Here is a 26,401-nt window from a genome sequence, read left to right as displayed (position 1 = left end):
TCACTGTTAATATTCTGTGTGTTTTAAAAAGATTTCTGCATGAATGATTTCTACTCACTCCACTTAGAATTCAGACTGCTCTTTTCTGAGTGACAAATACTTTATTTGCCGCTGGTTGATCTCGCCAAAATATTATGCCATATGACAACAATGTATGAAAATAGCCAAAATAAGCAGCCTTAACAGTGCCAGTACTTGCAATCGCTGTTATAACACATAGAGCATAAGTTGCTAAGCTAAGTCATTCTCTCAAGTACAGAATATGTTAAAACTACTTTAATTTATATGTTCTTTCAAACATGTCTGAAAGAACAGATACCATCGGTGACCAAGCAGCTCTCTTAGAATGAAATGATAATTAAATCAAGACCCCTAAGCTGTCGACAGTCCTTGATACACATCAACGGGGACGGTTGAAACTCTGTGCCTCGACCGGGATCTCCTGCTTACATGGCAGAAGCTCTATCCATCTGAGCCACCGAGGGCACAGAGAATAATGCGACTGCAGAGATTTATCCCTTGCACACTCCCCATGAGACCCACATTCTCAACTTAATTCTTAGTGCCCCTGCCCATTACATTCATTACTCACAGCAGACAATCTTACCGAGTCCCATAAGAGTTCAGGCAATGCGTGTGCATCCAGCGCAGAAGAAGAAGGTCAATGACCATTTTGCCTTATAACTGATGATAGTGCCTAGGTTTAGTTGCTTATTTATCCCAGCAAAAGGAAAAGTTTATCATAACAAGATAACACATTGGTCTTTATTCTGGCAACAGTTTGTTTATACTACTTTACATATTAAGACTGAGCACAACTGTGTTGCAGACACTCTATCTAGATTGCCAATAGGAAACAAGCAGGAAAATTTTGGAGTACAGGATGATAACGAACTTCAGAATCATATTTATCAAAGGTGTAAAAAGCGAAAAAGAAATAGTAAAGAAATGTGAAGAGTGAGGAGACATCAAAATCAGATGAAGATCTTAAGTTAGTAAAGAGCTTACTGGAAAAAAGTGGTATGAGAAAGTTGCACAATACTACCAGGTACACAAGGGGATTTGTTTGAAAGACACAGACCTGATTCTCATCAGTGGAAATTATGCTGGCCTAAACAACACATTGATTTATTTAGTAAGTTTGTACATGAAAGTTTTGGACATTGTGGCAGTATGAAGTGCATCCAGAAGTTGCAGGAGAATGTTTATTTTAGAAATATCTCTAGAAGAGTGAAGTCTTATACTGCATCTTGTGACAGATGTCAGAGGGTAAAAATGAAAAATCAAATAAATAAATAAAAGTCATAAAGGATTGCTACACAGCACCATTCCTAAAGGTATGTCTGAGCTCATTTGAGTCAATTTCTATGGTTAACTTCCTCTTTCAAGAGAGGGATAATCAGATGTGTTTGTAGGTGTTGATTTGTTCACTAAATTAGTTAAGCTGTATCCATTGAAAAAAGCCACTAGTCACGAGATAATTCAATATTTTGTCAATGATTACTTCACCAATGTAAGTGAACCAAAAGCAATCCCATATGACAAAGACAGTCAATTTATATCCAATGTCTGGAAGCAGTTTGTTATGGATAAGAGTATCAAATGTATATACATTTCAGTCTCTTCACCTTCTTGCAACCCAGTAGAGGGACACATGAGAGACACTGGACACCTTTGTAGACTTATTGTGCTAAGGATCACACTAACTAATATTCTTACATAAAACAGTTAGAGGATATCCTCAACCATTTACAACACACCACAACTGGGTTTTATCCATATGAAAGCCATTACAATAAGAAGCCTGCAGACCTTTTGTATGCTCTGAACTCTCACCTGATTAGAGAGAGAGAATACTGTGAGGGAAAATATGGAAGCCTATTATAAAAACAAAAAGTTAAGGCATGATAAAGATTTTAAAGTAACACAGTACAAAGTTGGTGACCAAGTATTAACCAAAAGCCACAAGAAGTACGATGCAATAAACAAAGAGATTAAGAAATTTTTTTATATATAAATTGGACCTTTTGAAATTTCTGAGATACCACGTCCTAATGCCTATCAACTTTACCCAAAATCAAGTTTGAGAAATATTGTTCAGCTGAAACTTTATAATCTTCATTGACTTGTACCCTCAGGGGAATGTACATTCTTTGTGCATAGTGCATGTGGCAAGCGGTAGGTGTGCAGCTAACGTGGTATTCGCTTCTACAGTTTTACATCAATACCACATGCCTTTTACACAAGATTACACAAATCTTTCCTTATGATGCTTGATACTATGGATTTTCAGTGGAACTGTGGAGGATTGGATAACTGAGCTTACTTTTTGCATGTTACACAGTCACTGATGAATATAATGCTCCTGAGAGATACTCATGATACTTATGATTTGCTAATGCTTATGATTGACACATGATTATTATGCTTTTTCACTAATATGCCTTTATGCTTTTCACATACATGAGTACTGTGATTCTGAGGACTATTATGATGCTTATGTAACAATACTGTGAAAAGGAAAGTTGCTACTCACCATATAGCAAAGATGCTTATATTGACAGTCATGACACACTTGATACAGTTTCATAGAGAATGTCTTACATTACACCTTACACTTATTGGACAATGCTTTGAGAAGGAGGTAATACACCATACTTATTATTCTACAGATTTTGATGCAATTATGCTTTGTTTACTGGGATTCGGCCATTCTATTGAATTCTTATGGTGAAGATATGAAGTTAATGATATTGTTCTATGATTGATTCCATCACTCTGCTGAGTGTTCTGTAGGGTGTTCTCTGATTTGGCCTTCATGCTTTGCATTGCTCTGTTTTGTCCTAGTGTGACAATAGATGATTTACCAAACTTGCCCTCTGTTTTGTCCTATTGTGGCAACAGATAATTTACTTAATTGTTTTCTGCATTGTCATAGTGTGAGAACAGAAAAATTTAGTTAATTACTTTCTACATTGTCCTAGTGTGACAACAGATAATTTACTAAACTGAGATATTATTAATACATCATTTAAAACTGATGAGTTCCCTTCTGCACTTAAAAAATCAATAATAAAGCCACTTTATAAAAAAGACTGTCCATATACCATACAAAATTATAGACGATTGTCACAAGTGTCAGGTTTTGCTAAAGTAATTGAGAGGATTTTGTATGAGAGACTGTTGAGTTTCCTAAGAAAATGCAAAATTCCATCCAATGCACAGAAGGGGTACAGGAAAAACAGGTCTGCAGAAATAGCTGTATATCACTTCTTGGAACAGGTTTTAACTGCAGTGGATAATGAAGACTAAAACTGTGGAATATTTTTTGATCTATCCAAGGCATTTGACCTCATCAGCCATGATATTTTGCTAGAGAAACTGCATTGCTATGGAGTCCGTGGAAAAGCATATAACTGGTTTCAATCGTATCTGTGCAACAGATTTCAAAGTGTTGAAATAATACATAATGGCAAAAGTGTTGAAATAATACATAATGGCACAAAATATTACTCAACATATTAGAAAGTCACCTGTGGCGTACCCCAGGGTTCTGTTTTAGGCCCTCTGCTCTTCTTAGTTTTTATTAATGACTTTCCTAACCATCTAATCAGAGCAGAATCAGTACTTTTTTCAGATGATACAAGTCTTTTTATCAAGGAAATTAGTGAAGCTGACCTACAAGAAAAAATAATTCCAACAACAAATGAGGCAGTTGCATGGTTCAAGGACAATTACTTAATTATAAATGACAAAAAAACCACTTGGATGAATTTTAGGCATATAAGGAACAAAGTAAAAACTAACATAAGTGTAGAGATTGGGAAAAGTTTAATTGAACAAACTTCTTTTACAAAAGTTTTAGGTGTATGGCTGGACAATAACTTAAGATGGGAAAAACGTGTTGAACTATTGAATAAAAAACTTAGTAAATACTGTTATATATTAAGAAAAGTTGAAGAGAACTGCAATTTTGAAACAGTACTATGTGCCAACTACTCTTGCATATATAGTAATCTAAGATATGGTATTATATTTTGTGGGAATACTGGTCTCACAAATAGCTGTTTTAAGCTCCAAAAGAGACCTATTCGTATTCTGAAGGGCGTTGCCTGCAGAGATCCATGTAGAGGACTCTTTAAGGAGTTAAAAACTTTGACCCTCCCTAGTTTATTCATCTATGAATCGATATGTTTCCTGAGGTCAAATCAAGAATTCTCTTCTCTAAACAGTGACAGGCATGATTTCCATAGAAACATACATTCAAAAGCCCTGTACCAAAATAGCGTGATTTATCTACCAAAATAATGTTCAGTGCCTTACCAAAAGAAATAAAAAGCATACAAAACTTACATATACAAGTATTAAAAAAGAATTAGAGGCTACTATTAGGTCAGAGTTTCTATAATGTTGATTAATTTCTTTGCTATCTAAACAGATAGTGCTCATCTTTTGATTTTTCTGTATAAACCTTTTTTTTTCAACTTTTTTTTCAAACAGATAGATCTCATCTTTTGATTTTTCTGTATAAACATACCTTTTTTTCCAACTTTTTTTCAAACCAGAAACAGGTATGATTTCCATAGAAACATACATTCAAAAGCCCTGTACCAAAATAGTGTGATTTATCTATCCAAAATAAAGTTCAATGCCTCACCAAAAGAAATAAAAAGCATACAAACTTACATATACCAGTATTTAAAAAGAATTAAAGAGTCTACTATAAGGTCAGAGTTTCTATCATGTTGATTAATTACTTTGCTATCTAAACAGATACTGCTCATCTTTTGATTTTTCTGTATAAACCTTCTTTTTTTCGACTTGCATGTAAAAAGAAGACAAAATGTGTAAAGTATGATTAAGAAAATCTTAAAGTGTAACTAAGAAAATGTTATTTCCCATTAATGGATTTTTTTGTGTAAATCTTGTAATTTTTTTCATCTTGCATGTAAAAAGAAGACAAAATATGTAAAGTGTAATTAAGAAAATGCTGAACTGTAATTAAGAAAATGTTATTTCCCTTAATTGTTAAAAATATAAATCATGCTCTCTCTCTCTCTCTCTCTCTCTCTCTCTCTCTCTCTCTCTCTCTCTCTCTCTCTCTCTTTCTATGTGACAATTCCTATATCATGTATATGATAAAAAGAATGATAATAAATTGAATTGAATTGATATTGAATTTCTGCATTGTCCTAGGGTGACAACAGACATTTGCCTAAGTATTCTTTGACTTGACATTTATGCTTTGCAGCCTTCTGTTTTGTCTGAGTGTGACAGCAGATAATTTACATATTTTATTTCTGTTTTGCCCTAATGTGACAACAGATAATTTACTTAATTGCATTACATTTCACTCTTTACTGACATTATTTATTAATATTTGCCCATTATTCTATGAACTTCATCAATTATACATGATGTTTAATTCCATTGGATTAGACACTTATATATACTTAGCTCTTTTTTGTTTTCTTGTATTTGATGGTACTCTTGTCTTGCTTGAATTTCTCCTTGTTTCTGGCTTTTTTAAGTGGGAAGTCCTTGAAATTTCAAACACAATATGTGCGATCGATGAACCTTGGGTGTCATTTACCACTCCTGTTCTGTATAGTAGAAATGTGATCTGGGGAGACAGGATTTTGAGCTTGTGTTTAATGTGACATTCTTCAAATGAACTGATGATTATATGTGGAACTGATTGTTCCATATACATATGTATATGCTTTTTACCTACTTGACTCTTGGTACCTTGTTGTGTAATTTTGACTTTCAAAAAATGGTTCAAATGGCTCTGAGCACTATGGGACTTAACATCTATGGTCATCAGTCCCCTAGAACTTAGAACTACTTAAACCTAACCACCTAAGGACAGCACACAACACCCAGTCATCACGAGGCAGAGAAAATCCCTGACCCCGCTGGGAATCGAACCCGGGAACCCGGGCGTGGGAAGCGAGAACGCTACCGCACGACCACGAGCTGTGGACTTTTGACTTTCCTGTTTGTATCTTATGCTATGTATTATGATTGTGGTATGGTCTGGAACTGTATGTCCCACCTTACTATTTTGATGTCTAGAATTTTGGTTTTCTATTTACGTAAACACACAGATTATTTAAGTTTGTTTTCAATTTTCAGTAGCATGTTAGGGTTGGATTGTTTAATTTTCATGCTGTATTACCATGTCTATCTTATTTTACACTGTCCTATTATTCTAGTTTGTTTTTATGCTATTGTTTGTTACTGTATGGCAACACCTACATCTGGGTATCACCTTCATTGTTCATTGACACGGGAGGGGGGGGGATATTCAGGGAAATATGGGGAATCTATCTTCTCTTTTTCTTCATTCCTAACATGCCATAAGTTTTCTTCTATCTTTATACTATGTCATCCATGTGATGATCACCCAACCGGTTTGCCACTTTTCCATATGCATATGTTTTTTTTCACTGAAAGCCTTCTCATTGCCTGTGTCATATATTTAATTCAACCTGAGATTTCAGGAATGTTCCGAGAAGCAAATCTGCAATTTGATTATCTTTGAATTGTATATATTTATCTGATTTTCCACAACCCATTTAGACAAGTGCTAGTACTTTAAGTTTCATTTATTTTATAAGTACCCTCTATGATGATTTTTCTTGTTTAACTAAGTAACTGATTAATTACATACAAATTTAATAACACACTTGGCCAAGATTAGGTCAAGTAACTCACATTTTTCATACCGAAATATATATGAACTTACTGGATGCAAAGTACTATATGAAAATTTGGAATTTAAATTTAAGTATACTGCCTCAACACACAGGTTTTCTTTTAAAAGCACATATTTTGCATGAAGCTTCAAGATGACGCTGTGATGTTGTGTATCCTGTGATGCAGATTGAAGATGATTATACATACAATGAGACTGTACTCATGTAACACAAAGATGATAATTCCGAACTAAACACTTTGTACTCTGTCATTACATATGATTTTTGATCTTACACTTACATGTATTGTTGGCTTAGAGTCACACTTCAGATGTTACATAGTTTTCAGGCTAAGCAGGCATTTTGTCACACAGGAATTTCCTGTTTGGACTGTTGTGAGGGCAATGCTGATCTACCTATTTGCTTTCATATTAGACCTTTCTATTACATTTGAAATTCTGTATATACAGGAGGAGAAAAACTATCCAATGTTAGGATGTAATATGATATGTAATATGAAGATGATTATGATTATCTTGATACTATTACTTACATATTATTTCTACTAAATAATTAATGGAAAATCTCATATAAGATGTGAAACAAATACTAACAAAGAGATAGAGGGGCTGGCCAGTACTTACCTCAGCTCAGTACAGCCGATAGATACACATAAAACAGAACTGAAAATTTACATTCCTAGCTTTCGGAACTTTGTCCCTTCATCAGGGAGGAGAGAGGGGAAAAAAGGGAAGAAGGGAAAGTGGATTCAGTTACTCACAACCCAGGTTATGAAGCAACAGGGAAAGGTAAACAGGGAGGGTAGCAAGGATGGAGGCATGGTTGTCAGAGGGAAGCCAAAGATATTCTACTGTAAGTACTGTACCAGCTTCAAACCAAAGAGGATGCATACAGAAGTAAAGAGGTATATAGTATAAAGATAAACACAACTATGTAGGATGAAAAGATGCGTGAATGGCTAAAGAGGAAAGGGAAAGAGGAGAAGACTGAAGAGTGAATGGGAGTGAGGTTGTTTAACGTAGGTTCAGTCCAGGGGGATGGCGGGATGAAAGGATGTGTTGGAGTGCAAGTTCCCATCTCCGCAGTTCAGAGGGACTGGTGTTGGGTGGGAGAAGCCAAATGGCACATACGGTGTAGCAGGTTCCTAGGTCCCTAGAATTATGCTGGAGGGCATGCTCCGCTACTGGGTATTGGGCATCTCCTAGGCGGACAGTTCGTCTGTGTCCGTTCATGCGCTCAGCCAGTTTGGTTGTTGTCATGCCGATGTAAAAGGCTGTGCAGTGCAGGCATGTCAGTTGATAAATGACATGTGTAGTTTCACACGTAGCCCTGCCTTGAATTGTGTATGTTTTACCAGTAGCGGGGCTGGAGTAGGTGGTTGTGGGGGGATGCATGGGGCAGGTTTTGCAGCGGGGTCGGTTACAGGGGTAGGAACCGCTGGGTAGAGAAGGTAGTCTGGGAATATTGTAGGGTTTAACAAGGATGTTACGGAGGTTAGGGGGGCGACGAAAGGCAACTCTGGGTGGTGTGGGGAGAATTTTGTCAAGGGATGATCTCATTTCAGGGGTTGACTTGAGAAAGTCATATCCCTGGCGGAGTAATTTGTTGATGTTTTCGAGGCCAGGATAATATTGGGTGACAAGGGGGATGCTTCTGTGTGGTCTGGGGGTAGGAACATTGTTGTTGGACGGGGAGGAATGTATTGCTCGGGAAATCTGTTTGTGGACAAGGTCTGCAGGATAGTTGCGGGAGAGGAAAGCACTGGTCAGGTTATTGGTGTAGTTGTTGAGGGATTCGTCACTGGAGCAGATACGTTTGCCACGAATACCTAGGCTGTAGGGAAGGGAGCGTTTGATGTGGAAAGGATGGCAGCTATCAAAGTGAAGGTACTGTTGTTTGTTTGTGGGTTTGATATGGACAGAGGTGTGGATGTGAGCTTCCCCCTTGTCACCCAATATTATCCTGGCCTCGAAAACATCAACAAATTACTCCGCCAGGGATATGACTTTCTCAAGTCAACCCCTGAAATGAGATCATCCCTTGACAAAATTCTCCCCACACCACCCAGAGTTGCCTTTCGTCGCCCCCCTAACCTCCGTAACATCCTTGTTAAACCCTACAATATTCCCAGACTACCTTCTCTACCCAGCGGTTCCTACCCCTGTAACCGACCCCGCTGCAAAACCTGCCCCATGCATCCCCCCACAACCACCTACTCCAGCCCCGCTACTGGTAAAACATACACAATTCAAGGCAGGGCTACGTGTGAAACTACACATGTCATTTATCAACTGACATGCCTGCACTGCACAGCCTTTTACATCGACATGACAACAACCAAACTGGCTGAGCGCATGAACGGACACAGACGAACTGTCCGCCTAGGAGATGCCCAATACCCAGTAGTGGAGCATGCCCTCCAGCATAATTCTAGGGACCTAGGAACCTGCTACACCGTATGTGCCATTTGGCTTCTCCCACCCAACACCAGTCCCTCTGAACTGCGAAGATGGGAACTTGCACTCCAACACATCCTTTCATCCCGCCATCCCCCTGGACTGAACCTACGTTAAACAACCTCACTCCCATTCACTCTTCAGTCTTCTCCTCTTTCCCTTTCCTCTTTAGCCATTCACGCATCTTTTCATCCTACATAGTTGTGTTTATCTTTATACTATATACCTCTTTACTTCTGTATGCATCCTCTTTGGTTTGAAGCTGGCACAGTACTTACAGTAGAGTATCTTTGGCTTCCCTCTGACAACCATGCCTCCATCCTTGCTACCCTCCCTGTTTACCTTTCCCTGTTGCTTCATAACCTGGGTTGTGAGTAACTGAATCCACTTTCCCTTCTTCCCTTTTTTCCCCTCTCTCCTCCCTGATGAAGGGACAAAGTTCCGAAAGCTAGGAATGTAAATTTTCAGTTCTGTTTTATGTGTATCTATCGGCTGTACTGAGCTGAGGTAAGTACTGGCCAGCCCCTCTATCTCTTTGTTAATATTATTTCTACTACATGTTTTGTGTAGTTTTGTGGTGAAATGGCCCATTTCAAGAACTACAGTCTGAAGTGAAAATGAGTTAAATAGAAAATCATTGTAGTAAATGAACACAAATGACAGAAACTTTTGTTTATCGTATGAGATGTCATCCATTAGGATGGAAACTTATATAGTGTGTGGTTACAGGTATTTAAAAGACAGTGTTACCCAAAATGCCATACTGGACTGTAAAGGATGGAGATTCCATCAGAAGAAATAACTTACGTAGGAAAATAAAATTTCAAACTGAATGTAAAAATGTATCGTGTATTACTTAGACAGGAATCCTATGTTACACTGTAAATTTTTATTGTTTGTTTCTAAAGTGTTACACACTATTAAGGCTATGCCTTCATAATTTCATACGTTTTGGGTGTTATGCATATTACCCATGATTCCTCTTATATAATTTAACGACTTAATGTTTTTGGTGCTTGACACTACCTGTATCTCACTATTTTTGGTGTTAGACCTATATTTGATAGTATACTTCTGGGTACTGGACTGTAATTCTTTTCCAAATTGTCTACATTCCACCTTCAGGATTGTAGAACAGCGTTTCACTAACTTTTGATTAGTAACGCGTCTTCGGGAGGGGGGGGGGGGGGGGGGTACTGAAATAGGACTACCTTCCCATGCTTATCTGAAATTCCTTTCCTTCCTCACGTCTGCATCCTCTCAAGAGGTGACATCACTTAAGCTAGAATTTTTAACTTTCTGGACTTTGTACTTTAATGTCTATACTCAGTTCCAGTAGTAAACAGTCCTTCAAAAAATTGGTACAAATGAGTTTATTATCTCGAATTAAATTTCACATTAATATACAACTCAATTTATATTAGCAACTAAGGTGAATAAGCTGTTCATTGATAATACAACTCTAAAATTTTGTGATATAAACAGAGCAGTCATGTTACATCACATATTCTTGAAAATTTGCCTGTCTCCTATTTCTGAAAAGCTACAATGTTTATTCATTATGATCATCTAAAATGATAGCTCTGTTTGAGGGCAAATTGAAATACTGGTAGAAATATTATTCAAAGTAATTGACTGAAATATAATTTATATTACTGTACTTCATATTCTTTGGAATTATGCTTGGAACTATGTAAGCTTTTCCTAATTATATATCAGAACTCATGGGGCAATATGTGGCCCATTTTTTGATACATGTAACAAAAATTATCTCACATGACTTTTAATTGTTATTTTGTAAATCTCAAATTCAGTGATATAATCAATTGTTTTGTTTTACATAAAAGGAAGTGGCACATGAGCCACAAGGTCTGTCTGCTGCATTATTGACTTTCAGAAGTTGTTTGTGTGAGAATCTTTCGAAGGCTGACAGATGGCCAGTGTACACTGAAGAATCAAAGAAACTGGTACTCCTGCCTAATATCGGGTAAGGCTCCAGCGAGCATGCAGAAGTGCCGCAACACGACGTGGCTTGGACTTAACTAATGTCTGAAGTAGTGCTGGAGGGAATTAACACCATGAATTATGCAGGGTTGTCCATAAATTCATAAGAATACGAGGGGATGGAGATCTCTTCTCAACAGCACATTGCAAGGCAGCCCAGATATGCTCAGTAATGTTCATTTCTTTGGGGGGGGGGGGGGGGTGGGGGGGGGGGGGTTTGGTGGGCAGCAGAAGTGTTTAAACTCAGAAGGAACTCCTGGAACAACTCTCTAGCTATTCTGGACATGTGGGGTGTCACATTGTCCCGCTGAAATTGTCCAGTCTATTGGAATGCACATTGGACATGAATGGATGCAGGTGATCAGACAGGATGCTTAGGTATGTGTCACCTGTCAGAGTCATATCTAGGCATATCAGGGGTCCCATATCACTCCAACTCCACATACCTCACACCATTACAGAGTCTCCACCAGCTTGAATGGTCCCCTACTGACATGCAGGGTCCGTGGATTAATGAGGTTGTCTCCATACCCGTACAGGTCCATCTGCTTGATACAATTTGAAGCAAGACTCATCCAACCAGGCAACATGTTTCCACCCTCAATAATCCAATGTCGGTGTTGTCAGACTCAGGCGAGGCATAAAGCTTTGTGTTGTGTGGTCATCAACGGTATAGCTCTGAAAGCCCATATCAATGATGTTTCATTGAAGGTTCACACACTGACACTTGTTGATGGCCCAGCACTGAAATCTGCAGCAATTTGCAGAAAGGTTGCACTTCTGTCATGTTGAATAATTCTCTTCAATCATCATTGGTCTGTTCTTACAGGATCTTTTTACGGCTGCATTGATGTTGGAGATTGGATGTTTTACCGGATTCCTGATATCCACGGTATACTCGTGAAACGGTCATACGGGAAAATCCCTACTTCATCATTACCTCAGAGATGGTGTTTCCAATCACTCATGCACTGGCTATAACACAACATCAAATTTACTTAAATCTTGAAAACCTGCCACTGTAACAGCAGTAACTGATCTATCAACTGGGCCAGATACTTGATGTCTTATATAGGCATTGCTGACCACAGCACTGTATTCTGCTGTTTACATATCTCTGTATTTGAATACACATGCGAAGCAAGGATTGAGAACTTTCTGAAGCAACAACCCCTGAGGATATCAGAGTTGAGTACCTCATCATATGGAGCAGCTAAGTTATTATTTGAACTTTCATCAACTGTGACTGAAATTTTCTAGTTTCACTTGTCTTCGAACTCGTGAATGGTGGAGGTCGAAATTATTAAGTTGCTCAGACGGTATGATTCCAAATTCTCCATTACCACTTTCCAACTATAATCAGAACTTGAGATACTGAATATTTTAATCACTCACACCAGTGGTAATTAAAGTGCTTCTCTTCTCTTACTATTAAGGTTGGCACTTTACTGTACACCCCTTTGTGGGCTGATCAAGAGCTGGTAAAGACTGCATGAGCCTCTGAAGCTTCCACGGACATTGCTCTTATCTGGCACACCCCTCGGCATCCTACCGTATTTCAAAATACAGCAGTCATTCTTTATCTGCGAAAGGTCTTCTACATTATTTTTTTTCTTTAAACCATACCACTGGCCCATATTTATTTCAGTCCCTATCTAAAGCTGTGCTGCATGTAGGTTTGATTTCCAATCCGTAATAATGTAAGAAATTGGCAGCTTATATTGGTTCAGATTTATCTGCCAGCGCAAAATTCCATTCCAATGGCCAATGGAAACCCAGGTCCAGTGTAGTTTTACAGTCACTGTTAGTGGAAATATGTGAACTTTTAGCTGTGTTAAGCCATGTGCACCTCTCAGTCTCTTTAGTTTGTTGATTAGACGTTCATATTGGAACCACAGTTCACCAGATATATATGAGGCAATTGTTTTTCACTTATATATGGTTATTAGGAACCTTAAAAAACACTAGCTTGGTTTGTGAGTTAGGCTGACCAAGTGGGGTGCAGTTCCCATGTTTCTTGTTGTTTGCTAACAACCACTCATTAAAAACCATGGTTGACACTTTGTTTTAACAGCTGGCACAGTGGCAAGTATGTCATTGTTATCATCAGTGCTGCCAGTGGTGTGGTGTGTGTTGGCCAGTAGGCACTTAAAAGCTTTCTTAGAGCCCACCACATCATTTTAATTTGGGTAAATGCAAGGTGTGACACACATCACAGCCCATGCACTAAAGCAGCTGTGATGCAAGTACATGGATGAGCATTGCTTAACATACTGTTTTTTATCGTCACAGGGGCTGAAGCAGTGGAACTGCAGCAAGGTGGCCTCTTGTCTTCCTTCATGGTAATCTGTTATTTGAATGAGTCCAAGCTGTGTTGCAAAGTCTAGAGTTGCTCAAAAGTATTAGTTGGTATTCCCTAACAGCAGCGGCTGTAGCCACGGTGACATCATCTTGGAATAGTGTCACTGTACATATTTTTTTGTGTTGAAGCATGTGGTGGGTCTTGTCTGCAATTTCTACAGCAGCTGGTTAAGTCAGTTATGATGTAATATTGTGTTTATCATTTCCAACTTATCAACAGTAGCACAAATGTGACACCAATAATTGGACAGTGCTTTATCATCCATTTGCTCATTGGTTCACTTGTGTTGATTGTGTTATCCTGGAACTTGTAGACCCTTTTTCCTAGAGTGGTTTTGAGATTTTTAATAATGTCTGACACTAAAACCAGTGCTTGAGAGTCTAGGGTGATATTTGTCAATAAAAATTGCATTTCACCACATAAAAATCTATATGCAGCAAAAGAAACTTTCAGCATATGAATCCATAATTCTTGTTGCTGTGGTAAATATGGCAAGATTTCTGATTTACTTCACAGTATGCATGGGACACTAAAAGCAACAAAAGAATGTTTGTCACTGGCATGGAATATCATGGGCTTTGTGGAAATATTTGTCCATTACTATCTGAATTTGCTTGGAATTTAAAACCGCTATTTTCTTTGTGGCTGGCTCCATGGTGCTGTTATAACTGCTGTCTTCACATAACATTGTCTGCTGTTGTAGACACTGCTGGTTCACTTGGAATTTTTTGCTTTTTAGTGTCCATTTTTCTTCTCAGGGTCACCAATTTTTGGGTATTTCAACCACAGTAAATAACATGCACTCAGAATTGCTGAATAAAAACAAAATTTATTTCATAACTTGCAAACATTTACACAATATCATGTGCATAGAACATGAGTGATTTGCAGAGGTACCAAAGACTAACTGAACTTGCACCACTAGGTTCTCACCAAGTGTCACAAGCGATGCACTGTGTCAACCAAAGGGAAAACACCCTACACTCATAGCCCTTATCGAACTTCTATTTTGTAGGCAGTCCACTTTGTAGACTGCTTTTGCCCAGTATCTTACCAATGAACCAAAACATGCCACCTGTTTTACCTACAGTGATAATTCTGTGTCATATCCTCACAAACTGTTAGATGCAAATTGATTTTGACTGTAACTTATTAATATTTTCATTATAGGATACTGCGTATCTGCAGTCTGTGAAGTGTGTCATTTTACATTTCTAAACATTAAAGACAAATTGATAATCTTTGCACCACACAGAAATCTTAGCAAGGACTGACTGGATATCTGCAAACCTTATTTTATATCCTACTTCATTAGAGATAACTGCGTCACCTACAAAATGTTCGAGGTTACTATTAACATTGTATTCCAGCTCATTAATACACAACATAATAGCAAGGGTCCCAACATCCTTCCCTTAGGTATTCCTGAAGTTACTTCTACATCTGTCAACGATTCTCCATCCAACATAACATGCTGTCTTCTCCTTGCCATGACACAAATTTTGTTTTGTACACCATACGATCATTATTTCATTAATTAGCATTGGTGTGGGGCTAAATGAAATGTTTTTGTCTTGACCCAAGTGTGAGTTGGATTTCATATGACCAATGTTTATAGAATACATGTTGTTTGGCATGGAGGAGGTCACTCTGTCTACATCTACATTTATACTCCGCAAGCCACCCAACGGTGTGTGGCGGAGGGCACTTTACGTGCCACTGTCATTACCTCCCTTTCCTGTTCCAGTTGCGTATGGTTCGCGGGAAGAACGACTGTCTGAAAGCCTCCGTGCGCGCTCTAATCTCTCTAATTTTACATCTGTGATCTCCTCGGGAGGTATAAATAGGGGGAAGCAATATATTCGATACCTCATCCAGAAACGCACCCTCTCGAAACCTGGCGAGCAAGCTACACCGTGATGCAGAGCGCCTCTCTTGCAGAGTCTGCCACTTGAGTTTGTTAAACATCTCCGTAACGCTATCACGGTTACCAAATAACCCTGTGACGAAACGCGCCGCTCTTCTTTGGATCTTCTCTATCTCCTCCGTCAACCCAATTTGGTACGGATCCCACACTGATGAGCAATACTCAAGTATAGGTCATACGAGTGCTTTGTAAGCCACCTCCTTTGTTGATGGACTACATTTTCTAAGGACTCTCCCAATGAATCTCAACCTGGTACCCGCCTTACCAACAATTAATTTTATATGATCATTCCACTTCAAATCGTTCCGTACGCATACTCCCAGATATTTTACAGAAGTAACTGCTACCAGTGTTTGTTCCGCTATCATATGTATTCGCAATACATTACATTTGTCTATGTTAAGGGTCAGCTGCCACTCCCTGCACCAAGTGCCTATCCGCTGGAGATCTTCCTGCATTTCGCTACAGTTTTCTAATGCTGCAACTTCCCTGTATACTACAGCATCATCCGCAAAAAGCCGCATGGGACTTCCGACACTATCTACTAGGTCATTTATATATATTGTGAAAAGCAATGGTCCCATAACACTCCCCTGTGGCACACCAGAGGTTACTTTAACGTCTGTAGACGTTTCTCCATTGATAACAACATGCTATGTTCTGTTTGCTAAAAACTCTTCAATCCAGCCACACAGCTGGTCTGATATTCCGTAGGCTCTTACTTTGTTTATCAGGCGACAGTGCGGAACTGTGTCGAACACCTTCCGGAAGTCAAGAAAAATAGCATCTACCTGGGAGCCTGTATCTAATATTTTCTGGGTCTCATGAACAAATAAAGCGAGTTGGGTCTCACACGATCGCTGTTTCCAGAATCCATGTTGATTCCTACATAGTAGATTCTGGGTTTCCAAAAACGACATGATACTCGAGCAAAAAACATGTTCTAAAATTCTACAACAGATCGACGTCAGAGATATAGGTCTATAGTTTCGCGCATCTGCTCGACGACCCTTCTTGAAGACTGGGACTACCTGTGCTCTTTTCCAATCATTTGGAACCTTCCGTTCCTCTAGAGACTTGCGGTACATGGCTGTTAGAAGGGGGGCAAGTTCTTTCGTGTACTCTGTGTAGAATTGAATTGGTATCCCGTCAGGTCCAGTGGACTTTCCTCTGTTGAGTGATTCCAGTTGCTTTTCTATTCCTTGGACACTTATCTGTTTGTGCTATCTCATCCCTCACAGTAAGTCTCACCTGACCCACAGTTCTACATGACTTTCCCAAAATCTGCCCCCTTTCCCAGACCTCTCCAGTCCTTTTCCTTGATCCTTCTTCCTTCCCCTTCAACCCTTTTGCCTAAAGGAGGAGCCACTGGCTCCAAAAACTTGCCAATCACAACAGTGTGTTCTGCTGCTGCTTGGTGAGTAGATTTTTTATCTATCCTTGTTATAGGTGTGACCTTTCCTTTCTTCCAACCAGTGGGCACAGCTATATGTGTGAGGGATACATGACCCAGTACAGTTAAGAGAGGAGCCAACTAAGTTTCAAACTTTGGAATAGAATGTTCAATTTCAGCAATTTCAGCTGTTTCCTAACACCACTGACTCTAAACATCTACATCATTCGCCTTTACACTGATAAGATAATTACCATTTACAAAACTTTTATTATTCCAACAACAAGTCTTCTCCAATAATAATTGGATTGGGGAACTGATCAAAGGTTTCTCTTTTTCTGGGAGTTAGTCTGTTGGCTGATAGAAGGACCTAACTTTAAGATTACAACCACCCTTGATATTAAGTTTTACCCAAATGATACAGAGTGCTTGAATTTTTATCTCAGTAGATTTGAGTTTCTTGTCTATTGTGATGAATACACAAAATCCATGTCCCATTAGCCTCTCCTTTAAATATATATGTTCACTTATATTTACGCCAAAAATCTCTCTACTGTCAACTTTGGGTTTTAGCCACTTTCTACAAAATTGATAAATAATAACATAAATAATTGGTCTTTTGGGCTCAAATGAATTAAGCATTAGTTCCATTACTAACTTTGTTAATAACAGTGCTATTATGATTAATAAACAAAAATTTTGAAAAAAAGAGACTTCCTTGAAAGTTATGAGATTTATATCTTGGTCAGGGAACTTTATACAATTGTTATACTCAGTGCAATGAAACCATCCATTTACAAAGTCAATCACTGAGAAAATACTGCAATAATCTAATTAATATGGGTGACTTCCTGTACAATTAATTATCATTCTTGGTGAAAAACAAATACAAATACAGTCACAAAAAATTAAGAAATACTTAGTAAGCATATATTTCATTCACTTCAGAATTAAGGGAGAATCTTGCAATAACTCACTCATTCACACATTGTGTTCTGTTAATCCCATCATGAAAAGATGTGGAACAAGTTCAATTACATATTAATAGGCAGAATCAAGCACAACATTTTATGACTAGTACTATTCTATTTAAACTGATAATTATGGTAATTACTAGTAGATTTCTGTATATATGTATGTTAGTAGAAAAAAACTACTTTGAAAAAAGCCATCACTCTTCCTTCAACACTACTCAGCTGTTATTGGCAAATACTTCAAACAAAGCATTTATTAGCATACTATTATCAGCTGTACATTTACTGGCAAAATTAGCATATATCTAATATAAATATTAGAGTTACACAAAATTTACTTTCTTTAGCATAAGTATTCAGATAAATTGCAGGAGTAACTAATAAGGTAATCTCTAAGTTTGTTTTTAAACATTTGTGGAAGTTCAAACCCCAGCATGATGTCCATTATCAACCTGTTTCATGATTTCACTTTCTTCTGCACATGATTAAGTTTAATACTCACAGTCATTAGTCATAAGAACACTCACAGAAAAAGTACTAATGTGTGATATTAACTGTACAATGTTTGTTTTGTGTACTTTTAAACTCTCTTCCTTATCAAACTAAATGTGTGATTTGTTCTACACCTCAACAGATGTTCATAAATCACACAACATATACTATGCATAATCATCTTGGAACTGAAGCTCTTTTGTCCATGTTTGCTTTAACAATACATATGTTTCTGGATGGGGTCCACCTTTAGCAAAACACAATTTTGTTTTTTATCCCATACATGTTTCACTGCAGTTGCAGCATCCTCAGTGGGCTTTTATTTTATGGCTGTTAAATATAAATACTATGCATATTTCTCCAATCCATATTGTAATTTAATATTCTGATTTTTTTTATATTTACAACATTAATGTATTACTTGGCATACATCTTTGGACATAATGCAGCATAAGATGCTTGAAGCAACAGTAATGCATAAAAAGACACAGATATTATACAGGGTGTACATAAAGTCTGGAAACACTTTCAATTATTTATTGCACAAGAACTAAACATTGAACAGATCTCATAAATATTGCATTTTGAAGAGAAACTCTGAAAGTTTTTTTTACAAACATTCAATATGCCAGCCATGAGTGACACAGCAGACATCAATACGGTAATCGAATTCTTGCCATACCCGTCCCAGCATAGCATCATCTACTGTGGCAGTCTCTTCCTGTGTTCTCTCCCGGAGCTATGCTACATCCCGTGGTAGAGGTGGTACATACACCAGATCTTTAATGTGTCCCCATAGAAAAAAAGTCACGCGGAGTGAGATCTGGTGAGTGGGGAGTCTATTTCATTAAACAGCTGTCCCATTCTGTAGCACAGCCAATACATCGATGCAGCAGCTCATGTTCAGGTACCCACAAACTTCACAATGAAAATCGGGTGGAGCCCCATCCTGCTGTAAGATCAATGGAGAGTCCGATTGCATCTGAGGCATCAGTGGTTTCTGCAACATGTCCAAGAGTAGGAATATCCAGTGACTGTGCAAAGAAGAATGGCCTGTACAGTTTTTGATGTGACAAGGCACAAAAAACTTTTACCTTTGGGCAATTACGCACAAATTCAATGCATTTGTGTGACTGCTTTGTACCCCAGGTTCGACCAACTAGGCCTGTTCAGTTTCCCATTAGTGTGAAAAGTGGCTTCGTTGCAAAAAATTAAGCGATCAACAGTGCCATCCCCATCCTCATTCAGTTGTTGCAATTACGAACAAAACTCAAAACGCTTTTTTTTGTTGTCATCATTAAGCTTCTGCACTAGTTCCAATTTGAATGGTTTCATAGACAGCTTCTGTTGCACGACTTTTCACACTGTCATTGGAGCCATTTCGAGTTCACAGGATGTGTGACACACACATACACACACACACACACACACACACACACACACACACACACACACACACACACTGAGACATCCGCTTCTCTTTGCCAGGTACAAGCAACCCGTCATAATTAATTTGTTGTGCCAGAGGTAAATGGCCTTCCTTGTTGGTGGCTTCTTACCGTACTTGGTTCTAAACATCCATTGAACAGCTATAGCACATTTGTTTTTGTCGAACTCCAACACACTGAAAGCTCTCTCTGCACCTGGACTCGCCATGTTTGTGATTAGAGGTGACTATCAGCAAATTACCAAACTACACTGTGGCAGTATACATGAAAAAAAAAACTTTCTGGGTTTCTTTTCAAAATGACATATGTATTATATCTGTACAATGTTTGGTTCTTGTGGAATAAATAATTGAAAGTGGTCCCTGACTTTATGTATACCCTGTATGTCTGATACACAGTACAAGCAATGTCAACACATTTTTTGATGAAGCCAGAAACACTACAAGCAGCAGATTAAGGTGGAGTTCACTTGCTTCTCAATAGTTTTTGTACAGGACCAGATGATAGTGATTGCATTTCTTTTCATTAGTGTATTGATGATATGCTTCAAGTGTCTGACAACAAAAATATTGCATTAAACCTTTCAGTTTTGAGACTACTTTATAAAATACTCAGAAACATTATCAGTTCAGTTAACTAAATAATGGCAATAATAAATAATGATATTATCCAATATGATAGAGTCTTGACAGTGTTTCAGTAAATTTCACAGATAAAGTTATCATTATGTCATTGAACTCATCGAATCAAACAGAATTGTCACACATTCATTTTATCATGGTGATGGAAACACTGACAGTATAACATTTTCTTGAAATGGTTGTGGTAATGTTTCTATTGCTAAACAGTGGATGAAAACAAATACTGTCATGAGAGACCAATCTTTGTGATAGTTTCCTCTCAGATCATCCAATTATGAGATTCAGATTTCACAGTGTGTATGACAATGATTTAATTGCTTTCCTCTTATGCTCAGTAATATGTCCAGTTTAGTTAACAAATAAAATTTTTTATGACTAAATACTATTTTAAATTGCTAGCAAGTCTTTAGCTGAATGATCCCTTATGGCTTACATTTAAATACACCTTTGTAGCAGACAAACATACACTTTATGCTGGAAATTTGTTTTATTCATTTTTGTACTCACACTTCAGCAAGTGTTTCAACTTCTGTTGGAGTAAGTTGCAATCCTAATGGATCCAAACCCCGAGCAAAGTTTGCCTTTGAGATACATTGTTGATTGTGGCGATCAAAGTTCCTCAAAAATTCTATAATTCTCATCCGATTTTTGACAACCTGCAGATAGAAAAAAAGTCAGATTACCAACAATTACTTCCTATTGTTGCCAAAATAGTTTATGTATTTTCTACTATTTGTATCCTTACATTTCAGAACAACCTCCCTTTGCTTTGAATTCAAGAAAGTGCTGCCAATGAGAAAAGTTTGTTGACAAAAGCTGGCATTAAAATATGCATTACTGTGATTGCAGAATAGCATAACATATTGCCTAGTGTGATGAGAGTTGATTCACCTATATGCACATAAACATTATCACCTGTGGACTGGCCTACTTTATGTTCCTGTTTGTCAGTATATATTATCTCAACATACACATAATTTCAGTGCAAGATGCAGAAAGTTTTTGTGTCCATATTTTGAAGGACTACATTCAATACTCCTGGAATACACCAGTGTATCTACTATTCAGTGCAAAGGCAGGTTGATGCTTGTATCACTGCTGAAAGTGGATATTTTTATAATTTCAAATAAGAAAAAGTTTCATGTATGCTCTGTTCCTGAGTGTTTCACATGTTTAATGTTTAATGAAGAGTTATAGAAAATTAGCTGTAACATGAAAATAAATTGTTTCTAGACACATGCTCCTACAATATATTTCCTTCTTCTACATGTTAGCTAATTATTTGAAAGTTATTTGCTGCTGCTGAACTTCCAGGCAGGTGGTCCTAACAGGATGTCAAGTGAGTGATGGAGGCCTCAGGACAGAAGCCAACCCTTTAACAGACACCCACTCACTCAATGATCTGCTGATTCAATGCCCCACCTTGCTCGATGGCCAGTATTTGTATGTGCCAGTGAGGGTACATTATTGAGTGGCCATTGTGTATGTCATACATGCCACATGCCAAAGCATCTCCGGTTATAGTACCTTCATTGGTCGTCAACTGCATATACATGCTGTAGCTCCTAAGTGGGTGGCTGCCTAATGCTCCACTAGCATGCTGTGGCAAGTGGTACTCTAACAGCAATGAGCCCTTGACTTTGACTCACACCATTCCACTATTCATCTCTTAGATGAATTTGGCCCTTTGACATTTCACAGTTCAGTTCAGGAACATTTTATCGAGTCTTGGACTCACATTATTTACAGAAGTACATTCACAACTTAACAGATAAGCTAGTTCCCATCACTTCCTCGTAAGTGGCAGAACTATTGGTATAGGTATATGCAGGCGGAAGGTCTGTAGAGATAGGATGTGTTGAATCTATGCTTGAGATAGCAACATACAGCACCTGTTATTAGCAAAATGGGACTGACATGGAGGTTCATCATGTGGTGAGTCAGTGCTGATATTCAATGTAGTATTATTATCCTATATTCCCAAGTAGTTGTTCCATCAAAATCTCTCATCTGAGTGGGTAACATTTGGTCCACAGAGGAAAGAAGTGTTGAGCTGGGAAAGTGCCCAGGTAAAATTTTCAAAATGAAGACTGGGAAGGTAGAATACTGAATATGAGGTATTTCAGGATGTCTTTCTGGTATTGGTGGCAGGCAGCCAACAAGAGGGACCAGATATATCACAATGGATCCCATTTATTATTAGGCCATGTCCTTGTGGTTCTAACCATTATGTGTCACCATCTCTGGTTGTAGCATGTGCAGATGACATTTACTGGGTCTGCCATCAAGAGGAGCCATCTTGAGCCTATTCTTTGGAAATATTCATTTTCATTTGCTGAGGACACTCATAACATGAGTTTCCCTGCATGCAACAGAGTGAGCTTGCATATCCCTGAGATAACATGTATTAGTTTGGAAGGTATACTGTGACTCAGTGGGCCCAAAACTGGGCAACTCCAAGGCAGAAAATAATGCATGGGACATCCTGTCAGATGTGGCTAGTGGGACGTCATGCACTTTAAAATGTACAAATTCCTTCAGGGAGCACCCCCCTCCCCTTGCCAACGACTTGGAGTGGATCACATAGCACTCTTTACATGAAATGAAAAGTACATAAATCTGTTACATACAAAGAAGTGTCAATGAAACTGGTATAGGCATGTGTATTCAAATACAGACGTATGGAAACAGGCAGAAAACAGCACTGCAGTTGGCAATGGCTATATAAGACAACAAGTGTCTCGCACAGTTGTTAGATCAGTTACTGCTGCTAAAATGGCAGGTTATCAAGATTTAAGTGAGTTTGAACATGGTCATTATAGTCAGCACACGAGCAATTGAACACAGCATCTCTGAGGTAATGATGAAGTGGGGATTTCCCCATATGGCCGTTTCATGAGTATATCATGAATCTCAAGAATCCAGAAAAACATCAAATCTCCAACATTGCTGTGGCCTGAAAAAGATCCTGCAAGAACAGGATCAACAACGGTGGTAGAGAATCGTTCAACATGACAAAGTACAACCCTTCCACAAATTGCTGAGGATTTCAATGCTGGGCAATCAACAAGTGTTAGCATGTGAGCCATTCAACGAAACATAATCAATATGGGCTTTCAGAAATGACGGCCCACTCGTGTTCCCCTGACAACTTCACGACACAAAGTTTTATGCCTCATCTGGGCCCAACAACACCAACATTGGACTGTTGATGACTGGAAACATGTTGCCTGGTCAGACAAGTCTCATTTCAAAGAGCATTATTGAGCATATCTGGGATGTCTTGCAACATGCTGTGCAGAAGAGATCTCCACCCCTTTCTTTAATAAATATAATACCATAGTCTCAAAATACTGTAACAACAAGGATACAATCAGTGCCAACAGTCATCATGGATACTCAAGGTTCTATTGCCGTTTGTTTGTACAATAACAAGACCCATTTTCAATGCAGCAGCATCTTGCCATTTCCATGGGTCCTACATTGCACCACTTATATTTAAAACAATGGCAAAGATTCCCTAAATAACAGCTTCTCAATAAGTGTCTCCTTTCAACACTGTGTCTGCCTGCAGCACTACAGCCTTCCTTCAGCTGCATACACAGATCCAGAGCCTCTGTGGAACTGACTCTGCTGTACAGCACATATTCCTTCCTGAAAACCTAACAGGTGGCCTCTGGCATCCCTTTGCCCATACAAGCTATATACATGCACACTACCAAGCAAGCTGACACAGTGGTTAGCACACCAGACTCACATTCATGACGACGATGGTTAAAATCCCTATCCGGCCATCCAGATTTACATTTTCTGTGATTTTCCCTAGATCATTACTAACAAATGTTGAGATAGGTCCTTCAAAAAGGACACAGCTGATATCCATCCCATCCTTTCATAATCCGAGCTTGTGCTCCATTTCTAATGACCATGCTATTGATGGGATGTTAAACTCTTAATCAGCCTTCCTTCCTTTCTTCATGCACAATGGCAACCAATTTTCTGGATTGGCCAAAAAACTATTTGTAACACTGATGTTCCCTACCAGACTAAATCAAACATATGAAGTTTTACTATCATCACTTTACATACTATAATGGACCACCATGTGATGGTTAAGTAGAAGCAACCACAACGACAATTCATTCAAACTGTTGGATCTTATCTTTCTCCCCTTCAACTTTCCTCCTCCTCCCCCCCCCCCCCCCCCCCCCCGCTCATTTTTTTGAGGAAGTCATCGGTACCTGCGGCAGAGCTTCCCAGGAACCATCAAATAGTGGGACTCATCCCACATGCACCACAGTGGTGTAAGTCCAATGTTGTAACTTCACATTGGCCAGAAAGATCATTTCAATCACCTGATAAGGCCCCTGCCCTGGTTTTCTCTCTCTCTCTCTCTCTCTCTCTCTCTCTCTCTCTCTCTCAATCCCCCCCCCCCCCTTTTTTTTTTTTTTTTTTTTTTGCACATACAGGTTAGTCAACATCATGATTGCCTATCATAGTACTTGTCTTTTTATGTGCCTTCCTGCTGCTCTATAGCTTTTGTATGTGGTTGTTAACCCTGACACCATGTGCCCATCAACCTTTTAGCAAAATTACCCCAAGAATTTACACAGTTCCAAACAGGAAGGCATCCCTTGGCCATAAACATACTCATACAGTGATAGTCCCCTACTTTTATGTACTGTTGAGTAATAGACTGCTACAGCAGACAGTAGCAGAAGATTCCAGTCACTACAGTGACTATTCATGCAAGAACTTAACATTTTCTTTATGGTTCTGTGCACCCGTTCAGTCCTTCTATTCACCTGTCTATGTAATGCACTCGTCCAGATCTTCCGAATCCGTAAAAGTCAACACAACAGTTTCATTAGCTCAGACGCAAAATTAGTATTCTAATCAGTTATCACAGCCCAATGTGCCAAACTTCAGAATACAACAGTTAACCATTGCCTGAACTCCCATCTCCAATTGTCGATTCTGCACAGCAGTCAAATAAATAACATGAGAAGTGATCATTTATAGCCAAAATATACTGATCCCGTGTTGCTGTCTGTGCAGAGGGTCCAGGAATAGCTATACCAATCATTTGGAATGGTTTATTGGCCTCTGTTAATAATATGGAATGAAGTTCACTGATGAGTAAGTTCATCCTTTGAAACACATTGTATGCTGTTTTTCACATATTGTTACATGTCCTGCTTGCACTTTTCTTACCGATAATTCTTCAGAATGCATTTTCTGATAGTTCAATGACATTCACACCTGCTAAGATAGAACCATGGGCCTACCTTAACACCTTATCATGTAAACGCACCACCACAACTATAAGCCATCCGCATTTTCTTTGCACAACACTCTTTTCATCAGCTCAAAACTCAGCTTGTGTCATGAACTACTAAAAGTCTTTGCCAGTGGCTGCAGCGTTTGGTCGCTCATCTGTAGAAATGCCAACACGATCTGTGTAGTCCCTCTATGATTCAGTAAGCCAGCATTACTATGCATTTTCTTGGGATGGAGTTTCTAAATCATACTCACTAAGACATAAATCCCATTGTGTCAAGCAGCTAGTTGGATCTTTACGACCCAGCAGCCATTTTAATGCTGCATGATCTATTATAACTTTGAAGTGCCTACTATATAGCTAACAACAGAAATATGTGATACCGCAACTCAGGCTAGGCCTCTCTTTTCCTGTGGTTGAGTAATTCTTTTCTGTTTTATTCAGTTTCCTAGAAGAATAAGCAGTCAGGTGCTCTGCCCCATATATTTCCTGACTTAAGCACACCCTAAGGCATGTTTTCTGGTTTAATATGAATTGTTTTGATAATCCAGAAAAGTGAGGACAGTACCAGAGTTCAATAAGTCTTTTAATCGCACATATACATCTACAGCTACATGGATACTCAGCAAATCACATTCAAGTGCCTGGCAGAGGGTTCATCGAGCCACCTTCACAATTCTCTATTATTCCAATCTTGTATA

The 26,401-nt window shown here is 38.5% G+C and overlaps 1 protein-coding gene across 1 annotated transcript in view; it reads right to left on the bottom strand.

Moving 5' to 3' along the window:
• Positions 1–26,401, bottom strand: part of LOC126412701 (uncharacterized) — a 236,234-nt gene that overhangs the window by 64,087 nt on the left and 145,746 nt on the right. Inside the window, exon 9 of the mRNA XM_050082458.1 lies at positions 20,927–21,075. Within this exon, the coding sequence (XP_049938415.1) occupies positions 20,927–21,075 (149 nt within the window). The remainder of the gene's footprint in view (positions 1–20,926; positions 21,076–26,401) is intronic.

This window comes from Schistocerca serialis, chromosome 1 (assembly GCF_023864345.2).
Source record: "Schistocerca serialis cubense isolate TAMUIC-IGC-003099 chromosome 1, iqSchSeri2.2, whole genome shotgun sequence".
NCBI classification, from domain to species: Eukaryota; Metazoa; Arthropoda; class Insecta; order Orthoptera; family Acrididae; genus Schistocerca; species Schistocerca serialis.
This window is presented reverse-complemented; position numbering and strand designations above follow the sequence as displayed.